Source organism: Haliaeetus albicilla, chromosome 13 (genome assembly GCF_947461875.1).
Source record: "Haliaeetus albicilla chromosome 13, bHalAlb1.1, whole genome shotgun sequence".
NCBI classification, from domain to species: domain Eukaryota; kingdom Metazoa; phylum Chordata; class Aves; order Accipitriformes; family Accipitridae; genus Haliaeetus; species Haliaeetus albicilla.
Window position 1 is genome coordinate 1,215,931 of NC_091495.1, and position 12,175 is coordinate 1,228,105.

Consider the following 12,175-nt stretch of genomic DNA (forward strand, 5'->3'; position numbering starts at 1 on the left):
TGCCAAGGACAGCAGCATAGAAAAAACTGAGGTGATGACCAAAAAACTCAGCACACATTCGCCACAAATCCATGCTGGCTGCTGCTGACTTAACTCTGAGAAACAAATGCTTCCTGGCATTCACAGCACTCTGGTGCTGAGGACACGCCATTTCTATCAACACTCACATCCCTATGTCAACTGCAGCAGTAAGAAGTGATTAACCACTGCTGCAGAACTGCACCTTATTTCCTCTCTGTATTTTCTGCTTCATTCTGCAGTGCCTGGCTCTTATTCTGCCTTTGTCTGCTTGACAACACATCCCTGTGCAAGTGCCTGGGGAGACCTCCACAAGCTTACCTCCTGACTTGCACTGCTGAGCTCTGCTAAACCACGCTCACTGTTGCTTTCATAACCCTTTTCACCTAGTTTGTCTTAAAGTCTTTTTCCCAGGGGACACAACCTTATGAAAAGATCCTTGTCTCCCTTCCCCCTCTTCCTCCCCTCCAGTTCCCTGTCTTTTCTGGTCAAACATTTGGTCCCAGTTAATGTAACTGAATTACATCCAGCATACAGGAGACATGTTAGCAGGTGCCAGCACAGGCTTTGCTTTGGCACCAAGCAGTCCTCTTCCTCCATGCGTCTCCCAGGGAGCTGAGCAAGGAGAGGAACGCTGAAGCAGACAGAGGTGCTGCCTCCAATGCTGCTGAAGCCCAGAGGATGCAAGCTCTTGAGCCTTCGGGAGGGACATTAACACTGCTGGGAATTGCTTCTTACATAGGCAATATGGCACAACTCCCTCACTCCCAGTAAAGTGTTTGCTCTGAGACTACCTCAGGGCCATGTGGGACTACAGCCATCTGCAGGTGAATGTTGCACACAGCCATCAGCATGTTTCCAGGACATCCCTGCTGCCTGCATTGCCTACAAGACACCTCTGACCCATGGATGGCAGGTCTGGTCTCTCCCAGTCCCCACATCAGCAACCCTCCGAGGCTGGGGAAGCAGCCAGCAGCAGGGCTGGCAGGCTCCAGCCTGCCTACGTGGACTCTCAACATCCTGCAGATAAATTCACCAGGTCTATATCCTCCTCCTCCTCCTCCTCCTCACCTGAAGGTGCGGCCAGGCAGCCTCTAATGTAGGCTCATCTTCCTCAGGGTCAAACTCCGCTCCTGTGGGATTGGATGATGGCGGGAGTGTCCGGAAGAGGTTCACTGAAAACTGAAGTGAGTGAAAAGGTATATGAATGACATCCCTACACCTCATGATGGTCCTCCCCATAGCAAATCCTTCACTGCAGAGCAACACATTGTGATTTGCTACAGCTGTGCCCACAAACAGATCCCTCCCTAGAGGCTGCAGGGTTACAATCTGCATATGAACTCCATAAGTGCAGTCTCTGCCAGAGACAAGAACTTCCACCTCTTCCTATGCCAGGCACTGTCACTGCCCCCACCTCCTTCTCTTTCTGGGGGTAGGCAGGAAAAAAGGAATGGGTAGGACTGGGGTCACACTCCTCTCTGACAAATCCCTATCCCCTGCTCCCACCCAGGCTTCTGAACAGTCCCTGTTTTTTGGGCACAAAAGCACGTACTGGCCCCATGCCCTACCATGATAACAGCTTCAGGATAGATGGCCTCAGTGACAACATCTCGGTTGTGTGTTATGTATTCCACCATCTCGTTGAGACCTGCTCGCTTCACCTCCTTGAACTTCAGGTCACTGAGAGGGTCAGAGATGAAGTCAAAAAGCACGCAGCACTGCCGCAGCTTCTGGATGAAAAGCTCTTCTCGTTCGTGTGGAGGAGCATCTGTCAGAGAAAGCAAGGATGTCTGTCCTTGGAGATAGGCAAAACATCTTCCTGGTTTGTTCCCTGTCCTGTGTTCCCCCCGCCAGCCCCGTCACAGTCCCCCTTGAACTGATGGGGGAAGAGGGAGAGGCAGTGTTATCCCTGCTATGGAGATGGGACAGCGGAGGCAGAGGGATTGCAAGGCCTCTGGAGCAACTACTCCACAAGGCAATTTCAAATACAGTAGTGGTGTCTGATCTGATAAGCATTGATCCCTTCCCAGTACAAGGTACACTGGAAAAGGAACTCACTTAACTAGCTGTCCTGGTTTCAGCTGGGATAGAGTTAATTTTCTTCCTAGTAGCTGGTATAGTGCTATGTTTTGGGTTCAGTATGAGAAGAATGTTGATAACACACTGATGTTTTCAGTTGTTGCTAAGAAGTGTTTAGACTAAGTCAAGGATTTTTCAGCTTCTCATGCCCAGCCAGCAAGAAGGCTGGAGGGGCACAAGAAGTTGGGAGGGGACGCAGCCAGGACAGCTGACCCCAACTGGCCAAAGGGGTATTTCATACCATGTGACGTCATGCCCAGTATATAAACTGGGGGGAGTTGGGTGGGAAGGGATCGCTGCTGAACATCGGTCAGCAAGTGGTGAGCAATTGTTTTGTATAATCCAAATCTTTTTTTATTATTATTGTCATTTTATTATTATTAATTTCTCCCTTTTTGTTCTACTAAACTGTTCTTATCTCAACCCAGGAGTTTTAATTTTTTTCCCCAATCCTCTCCCCCATCCCACTGGGAGGCTGGGGGGGTGAGCGGCTGCATGGTGTTTAGTTGCTGGCTGGGTTAAATCATGACACTAGCTCCCATCACAGACCAGTGACACCCATGCCCTGCACCCCACAGTCACAAAGGGAGCTGGGCAGAGCACAGTGTAGGCTAATCCTCCTCCCAGAGAGCAGCCCAGGAGAGGCGAAGTTGGCAGAGGCCCTATATTAACAGCATTTTCTTTTTGATATTATATCTGTTTGATATAAGCCACTGGAAACTAGGCACTGCTAAGGCCAATCAGGCAACCTCAGAACGGCTGCTGAGCTGCAAGGCAGTCAGCCTTCCTAAAAGGGCTGCCTGTTTCTGTGAGCAATGTCAGCAACGGGTCTGGCTGAGTGACTGCTGAAAATGCTTTCTCCTTGTCCGCACTTAAGTCATATTTAATTGCACCATTATGTAGACTAACTGCTAATGCTGGGTAATTGCCCTAGTGCGGACAAGTTCAATAGCACTACCATAATTTGCAATGGAAACACAAGGAGGAGGAGGTCTGATCCTCTCCCAGGAACAGGTGGCTGTAGGAACCAAAAGCAGTCTGCACCAAGGACTCTGCACTTCCTGCTGAACAATCTGAGGCAATCCTAAGTACATATAAGCACGAGAGCTTAAATCAGTTCAAACAATAAAGTAAGTACTAGAGTTCGTATTGACTATCCTCCTTTTCTTTTAGGCTATCCATCAGTTCTCAACCTGCTGCCAAACCAAGCACCTTTCCCAGAGCCATCCCTGCCACACTGCCAGCAGGAGGTTAGCAGGACACTGCCAGGGTCACTTTGGGAAGATCCCTTGCACCACCACACTCTGCCTGGAGAAGGTGCAGCTTTCATGCAGTCACCCCCACCCCACAGCTTCTTTACCTTTAAGGGCTGGGAGCTTTTGCAGTTCCCGGTTTTTGCTCAGATTGAAGCGAGAAGAGCTGTGCCGGCGCTCCTTCTTCACAATCTGGGGTCCCCCCGAGTACTTAATTTTATTCAGCTGGGTTGGTGGGGGAGCACTGTTACTGGGCCGCTTGTTTGAAGTTGTCTGCGGCTGCTGCTGTGGCTGCTGCTGCGGCTGCTGCTGTGGCTGCTGGGCCTGATGAGGGAGAAAAGAGTAAAACAACTCATAAGTTTTTATCTACAAGCCTCCCAAGCAATCAGATACCATCAGCATCTTCTTAGACTGAAGAAACTGGGCACATTTTTCACTGCTGCACTTGCAATTCAGTGCATCTCACCCACCTCTGTAGGGCTCTAGACCCATTGGTTGCATTTGCAGCATACCTGCAAAGCGAACACCAGTTTTACTCATATCTGCGAGGTACCAGAGAGACACCAGAGCCTCTGGGCACAGCGGGTGCTAGGGATAAGGAAAGCAAAGGCACATCTTGCAACAAGTTACAGGAGTCTGTTGACACAAAAAAGCAGAAATAAGAACTTTCTGTGACCCAAACAGAAAGATCAGTGTACTGCTGCCTCTGATTACAGCACTCTACCAAACACAGCAAACGTGTTTTGAAAACTAGCAAGTTGCTTCCTTATCCTTGTGCAGGGAACCACCTGGGAAAAAGCAAAACAGCTTACAGTACAGAGCAGACATGACAGCCCTGGAAAAGCACTAGTGAAGACCACTAAAATCATCACTGCATCCATAGACCAGGAGCTGCTAGTCTACAAACCACACAGGCCATACCCAAACCTTAGGTTCCAGGCTGCAGGTTTTCCCAACCCGTCTGGGCTGCTCCCTCCATCTACGCCTTGTCTCAGCCTCACTGCTGTCTGGACTTCTGTCAATTTGCTTTTTTCCACATCACCCCTTTTAGCCACACAAACTCTTTGCCTGCACTTTCCTCCAGCAGACATCCTCTCCACTTCATGCTTGTTAAACAGCACTTACAGAGGCACTTTCTTATTTTTAGCAAGTGACCAGAAACTCAAGCCAGTGTTTGCTCAGCTCAGCTCTGTTCTGACCTTGCTGAAGCTCTGCTGGTTCAAGTCCCACTTGGGCCATAATGGCTCAATAACTAACCCTTTAACACCACACTGACCCAACTCATGGAAAACTTCATATGGAAGAGGGCAACATCCTGCCAACAAGCCTATAGCAGAGGGCTCAGCTGGAGACAGCACTCAGCCTACTCTGGCTCTGCTGCGTGAGCCCAGCAACACTCCCTTCCTCAGCTCTGCCACCTCCTTCCTGCTGGCACATGAAGCCAAGGAGCTGCAGGGTGAACCTGTTTAGGACACAACAGGGATAGCGCAATGGATGGGGAGCAGAGGTGGGTAAAATCCTTGGATGTCACCCCCTCCTTTCCCCATAAACTCCCAGCTGCCACATACAGCATAGCAGTACAAACGCGCACCTCCCCACAACGGCAACCAGCAGTATTTTGAGGGAAAGCACCAGCAGTGCAGAAGCTCATCAGAGCTCTCCTCCGAATCAGATATGGCCAGTCTCTTCCTGTGAGAAGCAGCTAAGCTGCAGCTTACCCTGCACAGTCCCTGAACTGAGTCCTGATGGTTTCCAAAGAGGCGCAGCACAGCACCACAGTGCAAGAGCAAGAGTTACTGTACCCGCAGCACACAGGGAGGCAGCAAGGTAGGAACAGGGAAAGCTGCCTACAAGGAGACACTGCTCTACAGATTAGGATCTGTAGAGCAAGTGCAAAGACTCCCTGTGAAAAACATTGCCCAACACCAAACACCAATTGTTTTTTCAAGCTATTACTTTGCAGCAGAAACGAGAAGTATTTTGATTCTGGTGTGACTCTGCTTGAAGGAAATCTTAAGCGGTTCTGTTTCAAGCTCAGCTCCAAGCCAAGGTGTGGGGAGACAAGACTTGAACTCTCTTCAGTTTAGATTTGATCTGATTCCTTTCATGGAGCAGCATTGTCCCACAATGAGAGGAGGGAGCAAGATAAGCTTGTGATGAAAACAGCTGTGCCTGCCAAACAAAGCAGGCCCAGACTACAAATTGGAGGCAACTTATCCTGAACAGTAGTCTCTCCTCAGTTAAGTAAGGCTGAATCCTTGCTGGCAACCTTCCAGGAGTGAGAAGTTCATTCCTCACCCTGAATATTTGGGTATCAGGGCAGCAAGAGCCACTCAGATGTTGTCCAGATGCTTTTGGGAAGGCAAGTCCTCTATTCTGCATCACTCTCCTTCAACAGAGAAGAAGGGCAAAACCTGAATGCTGAGCCACCGCGGAGAAAAGATGGTACAGAGAGAAACAAAAGATGCATTAGTGGCCTCACAGGTAACACTGAGGGAGGAGGACAGATGGGTCCTCCTAGTTGACAGGACATGCCTGTGCACTCCCCACCCACCCAGAAATGCCACAGGCAAATGTTCTGAGCATGGTGTGTGTACTGCATGCTAACAGGCTGCAGCCACTCTGCCTTCATCAGGGGTCTGGAAAAGTCCTTGCCACCAGCTTCTACAGTCTTCAACAGCTGGCATGAAGAGAGACAAAACACAGCTTCAGGTTTAGCTGCTGGTTATTTAGGAAACAGGCATACACGGAAACAGGCATACACACGCAAGAAATCACACAACTGAGTTTGCTAGAGAAAATCCGATGATGGAGGAGGTCAGATACGCTCTTGCGCTGCAGTGCTCAGAGGGTTTTAGGATGGATTGCCTCTATATGGCCTTCCTGGCACCAAGCTGAATAGTTGCTTTCAGGAGGTGCTTCCTGTGGCAGGCCTGCTGTCCTTCTGCCTTCAACACCTCCTACCCTGGCCACATGAATCAGAAGAGACTTGTTTTAAGTTTCCTAACACTTTCTTCTCTGAAGTTTACATCCCTGAAAACACAGCAGACTGCTAAAACTGAAAGCTTTTCTCTTAATGCACAGGTATCAACCTCACAGACTGTTTCCCTGACACCAACACCAGCTGACCCCTACATGGCTGCAGGCACACATCTACCTGATCAGGCTCAGCCCCATCCTGACAGGCAGGGCTCACATCACCACGGCAAAGCTGGCTGCTTGGGAAACACTGTTTGCCAGCGGCTGTTACGCTGCACGTGCTGAAGCGACTGGAAACAAGCACAAAGCTGGTTGCCCAAGCACGGTGCGGCAGCCCCACTTTTCCTGCTGCAGAGGAGCGGCTACTCGTGCCGCCAGAATGGGCCAGCCCCGGTTGCAACCATGTTCTAACTCCCCCAAGCACAGGCTCCTTGGCTTCATAGCGCTTCCTCCCCACTGGTTCCCACCACCTCCTTGCTAGGAACCTGTCTGCACAAGTCAATGAGCCCCAGGCCCTGGGCTTGCTCTGTGCCGTTTCTCTTCACCCTGGGCTCCCAGGGACAGAGACCCTTTTCCCTCAGCCACCCTGAGCTGTGCCGGCTTCTCCTCCGCTCTCCTACCCATGCATGACCTCACCTCTGCAGGCACTCCTACTGTGGCTGGGTGCATTGCCACTTGGAAAGCCCTTCTGCCTCACTGGTCCCTTGAGCATCCCCCGCTTGCTAAGCTTCTCAGCCCAGATCTGCTCTCAGCTCCTCCTCCTCAGATGACTCTTCCCTTCCCATCGCTCAAGTCAGTACCTGCTCTCTTTGTCTGCTGTTACACAGCTTCCCTATTAAAATCAAGCTCTCTGCCTCAGAAGTAACATCAACACACTGTAACGCCCGTCTCTGAATAATGAACTCTAGGTACTGCAGTAACAAGCCCCATGGAGATATCTGCAAAACACGTTAACACAGCAGCTCAGTGAAAAGGAGCACCCTCTCCCAGCGCTGCAAATCTCATCAGTGAGGCTCCAAGCTGCCCTTGAGGCTGCAGAGCAACTCCTCTCTCCTCTTTACTGCTGCTGCTAATCCCTGCTCCCACTTCCAGGTCATTAACTCTCTTCCCCACCCAGCTGCCTCTCCCAGTCTTTCTGGCCAGGAGGAGTAACTCTTTCTCATCCTGTCATTCAATGCTGCCTTGGTCTCTGACATTATTTCTTTTTTCTCCTTAAATAGCCACGCAGAAATTCTCTCCATTCATATCTTTATCATGTTCCAGAGGGAATGAACTAAACAAACCTTTTATTTCCCACTCCCTGCTCTCATGTTTTCCTCCACTGTTGCTGTCTCTTCTGGACCAAATTGCCCACACAAAGCCAGGGGCTGGCCAAGCTCTGCTAGCTCTTCACCTCAGACACCTTCACCCTAAGATGGGCATCTAAAAGAGCACCGCACTACCCCTGTACTTACAAGGGAACTCAAACACTTGCCTTCCCTTGTGGGGATGCGTCTGCTTTTGAACATATCTGCCCTTCCAGATCAGCTCCACTAAAAGCTTCTTCGCTGCAGAGAACAAAGCACTATGCTTAAGGGTTTCTGGACTGACTCCTACCCTCTTCATCTCCCTCCACAGAGGTCCCCACAGGACATCCTCATCTGCTGCACTTGCTCAGATCTGTTAAACCAGAGCTGCTCTTCAACAGGCTTTACTCATTCCACCAGCCAGACGACTTGCCTGCAAAACAAGTCACAACTTTCTGGTACCAGGATAAATTAGGGCTGAGTCTTCCCCTGTTCCTTGGAACATGGTGCGAGAGAGGAAAGAGGGCTGCCCAAATGCTGCTCGCCTGCTGCAAGCCCATTAAGCATCTATTGAGATACGAAGAAGAAAGAAAAGTCTGTGGCGCACACAACTTTCACCCTAGAAAAGGCAACCAACTAACCATAACTCTATGGAGGAATTTACAGGGCACAAAACTCTCACAATGGCAGCAGAGGCATCCAGGCTAGGCTCAGCCCATCAACCCCACCAGGCAATACCACTCCTGGTGTTTCACGAGTCAAACCAGCTCCTGCTTTTGACACAAAGAAGGAGTCTCGCTCCCAGCACAAGTCACCTAATTCCTCATGGTCCCCAATGGGAAAGTCAAAATACCTTTCTGTGCTTCCTGAAGAGCAGGAAAATCGCATTCAAACTGGTGTACATTTCTTCTTATCAAGCAAAGAGCTCTCTTCCATTCTGCAGCAGAGCAGTCCAGAGACAGGAAAGCACCAAGAGAGAACAAACTTCACTGCAAACTCAACAGGGAAAGGGAGAAGAGACCTGTGGCACTGCGCACTGCAGAGATGTCTCCTTTCTGCTCTGCTCTCTGTTCCTATGATCAAAGGAGACCCAGCCTTCCATCTTAAAGAAGGGCTGAATTTTGTTTGGAGTATGAGGAAGTGGCTGGGTATGTTTTGTGGGAGGGAAGGTTAGACGCATCCCTTCTAAGTTTCTTCTGCACCCAGGCACAACCAGACATTATGTGCCGTTTCAGGTCACAGAAAGAAGCTTGTAGCCTGGGCTATTCTTCCTATCTTAGTGAACCAATTGTAAGCAGGAGAGCAGCACCACAGCCCACTGCTGCTTTGGATGAGGACAGAGCGCTCTGCTTTGATGGCTATCCATCACCCTTGCGTTGCAAGACCCAGGCTCTCCTTCCTCTTCCCAGAGCTGTGAACTCAGCAGACAAATAGTGCCAAATAAATAAAAGGTAAGCCTGACCCCATGATGTCAAGGCAGGAGTTCTCTCACTTCTTGCAGTCAGCAGACAGCTCTCCCAGCAAGCTGTGTTCAGCCGCATACACAAAATAACATGGGCAGAGGCCAAGACCAGGATGGGGTACAAAAAGAGGATCTACAAAACTGTTACCTGCTCCGAGGCAAACAAACTCAGCTTCTCATTCCTCGCTGGCCACACGGCACGTTAGGCGTGAGCACGGCTTGGACCCTGAAACCGAGTGGCTAGTAGTAGGGATATTTTCTGAGCCTCTGCAACATAGATCTATGCTTTGAAGGAGACTAAAATAACCTTATTTTGACTACGACCATCCCACTGAACTACAGATTTCTTCCTAGTCTTCATTAGCCTTACATGTCTCCTATCCCCAGTCCACCAAATTACAAGTGCAACATGTTCCAGACAAGACTCGAGCACACAGGCTTCTACGGACACAGAAGTGGCACAGCTTGTTTGCCAAATTGCAGTATTAAAAAAAATAAACCACACACATATGCATGCTTTCTTGGACACGCGCACAACGCTCTCCTGAGCCAAGTCTCAAAATCCACAGCCACACTGTTTGAGTGCCAAACTCAAGTCTACCAGAAAAGTTCCAGTTTACCCAAATTTTTGCTAATTCTAAGCACAGCTTATCATATCATCACGTTCTGCTGAGGCCATTCTAACACATCGAGCTTGGCAACATCAAAATTGAGGGTGAAAGAGACTCTGCACAGCTAGGAATACAGACTGTGCCTTCTTGTGAGTAATGTTGTGCTCGGCAACAAGGCTGTTATATCAAAGGAGAACCATTTAATCTCTAGCAGTTTACCTCTGTTCTTTCAGGTGCCCTATCCATTACTTCCTAATCTCACTCCCCCAGGAAATGCCTCAGAAGAACACGTTCCTCTTCTATTGCTTCTCACTATTCTCCCACTCTGACACAAGGTGACAGGAGAGTTTATTGCGCTTTGCTCTGACAGGAGCAAGGAAGCTGCTCACGTCTGTCAGGCTTCCTCCTTCTTGATAACTGTGACTCTTCCCTCTCTGCAGCCAACTTTACCATGCTCTGCCCACCTCTGTGAGCAGCACTCGCCATCAGCTTTGTGCCAAATCTCTTTTTGCAGGGCTGTAGGGTATGAGACTCATCCTGTCTCTTCCATAGTCATTGTCCCTTTTGGGCCAACTTTCAGGGGGAACTAACTTCATCCTAACTTTAGTCTTTGCCACCGTCTTCTCCGATTCCTTAAGATCCCGGTGACATACGCTATCTGGCAGAGCAGCCTGAAGTAGCTAGAATGAAAGATGTTATTCCTCCTCAGAGATGACTTGCACACGCACACTGCTGTATCCAAGACGAAAGCCTTACCTCTTCCGAATTCTCTGCCCCGCCATCCTTCCCGCTACTGCTGCCGCCGCCGCCGCCAGGCTTTGTGGTGCTTTTGGTAGACTTCGGAGACTCCTGAAACGACGAAAGAGACGCTCAGAGAAAATTTCACCTTGTGCTGAATTTTAGCACCTCTCTGCCTAGTTCAGCCGTGCACCACCACAGACCCACCCCGCGTCCGCCCCTGCAGCAAAGCCCTGCTTCGGGTGGGAACTCCCAACCCTTCTCCCCCCGGGAAGGGCACCCGGAACGACTCTCCCGGTAACGGACACCCGTGGCGGGGACACGGGCCCAAGCAGGAGCGGTGCTGGCACGTCCCGTCCCGGTCACCGCAGGCTCAACCCCAGCCCGACACCTCCGGGTGACGGGGCCCCGCGCCCACCCGACCCTTCCCCGGCCCGCGGCCCCGCCGCTGCCCACCGGCTCTACAAGGTGCGGGGCACCCACGGTCCCGACGCTGCCGGGGCCACGGCCCGGCCCGCCCAGCCCCGGGCGGCGGCAGAGGCGGATCCGGGCCCCCACCCCTCCTGCGGGCAGCACCGGGGCCGCGGAGAACCGACAGCCGCCGCCTTCGCCGACCTCCCCGCGGTGGGACCGGGACGCGGGTGGGGTCGTACCTCCCCCACCGGGGGCATCGCGGGAGAGGGGCTGCCGTGCCCCGTAGCCCCCCACCACCTCCTGCCGCCTATCGAACGTGCGGGGAGCGGGCCGCAGCCCCCGCTCACGCGTGGGGGGGGGGGTACACCGGTACCGGCGGCGATGGTCGTGTGTGTGTCCGTCCCCGTGTCCCCCCCCCCTCCCCCCGCCCGGCGCGCGCGCGCGCGCCCCCGCCGCCCTCCTGCACCACCCGCCCCGCCCCGGGCGCGCGCGCCCGCGCCCCCGCCCCCTGCCGGCCGCAGCCCCGCGCGCGCGCGCGCGCGCCCCCGCCCGAGGGCCGCGCCGAGGAAAGGGCCGCGGACGGGGAGGGCGACGGGAACGGGTGACCGGTCACCGGACCGCGCCCGGACCGTATGAAAGGGAGGGGGAGGCATCCCGGCGCCGCCGCCGCTACCGCCCGTCGCACCTTCTCCTTTTTCAGCTTGTAGGGCATGGTGAGCGCCGGGCCCCAGCCGCTCCGCGCCCGCTGCCGCCGCCGCCGCCTGCGCCCGGGCCCGGCCGCAGCGCCTTGCTCCCATTGGGCCAGCCGCACCGACCTGCCTAGTAACAGCTTCCGCCGGCGGTGCGCGGCGCTGACGCAGTGCAGCAGGTTTTTTTTCATTGGTTAAACCGCGGACTGGCGCCGGGCACGCCTCCCCGGGGGGGCGGGGACAGGCTAAGGCCGAGCGGCTCTTCCGGGGCAGCACCGCCAGGCTCCCCGGTCGGCGGCGGGGCCGGGCCCCGGTTCTCCGTGGGCGGGGTGGAGCGGAGCGGAGGTGCCGGTGCCCGGGGGTCCCCCACAGGGAAGCGGCTTTAGGGGCAGATCTCCACGGGAGCCTCGGTGCTGGCAGGCACCCGGCCACAGCCGGGAGGCGCCGAGGAGCTGCCCGGGGCTCCCGGGTCCTTGCTGAGCGCACATGCCTCCGGGAGGGCGGGAGGAAAAGCGGCGGGGTTCGTTCTCTTGCGTAGCTCTCCCTTGGGGAAGAAGAGCCCCGACAGCCTGAGCTGGCCCCAGGGGCTGTGCCCCAGCTTTGTGAGGCAGGTGCTTGTTGGTGCTCGGAGGCACGGCTTTGG

At 53.2% G+C, this 12,175-nt stretch overlaps 1 protein-coding gene across 2 annotated transcripts in view; it reads right to left on the bottom strand.

Moving 5' to 3' along the window:
• Positions 1-11,680, bottom strand: part of PPP2R5D (protein phosphatase 2 regulatory subunit B'delta) — a 32,554-nt gene extending 20,874 nt beyond the window's left edge. Inside the window, exons 1-5 of one of the 2 annotated variants that reach the window (XM_069799831.1) lie at positions 11,529-11,680; positions 10,448-10,540; positions 3,461-3,677; positions 1,590-1,789; positions 1,090-1,200 (exon numbers count right to left, since the gene is read on the bottom strand). In XM_069799831.1, coding sequence (XP_069655932.1) covers positions 1,090-1,200; positions 1,590-1,789; positions 3,461-3,677; positions 10,448-10,540; positions 11,529-11,555 — 648 coding nt within the window. In that variant the 5' untranslated portion in view covers positions 11,556-11,680. Of the gene's footprint in view, positions 1-1,089; positions 1,201-1,589; positions 1,790-3,460; positions 3,678-10,447; positions 10,541-11,082; positions 11,164-11,528 lie in introns of those variants that run through there. The other variant, XM_069799832.1, reaches the window with a different exon arrangement.
• Positions 11,681-12,175: the final 495 nt, after the last annotated feature.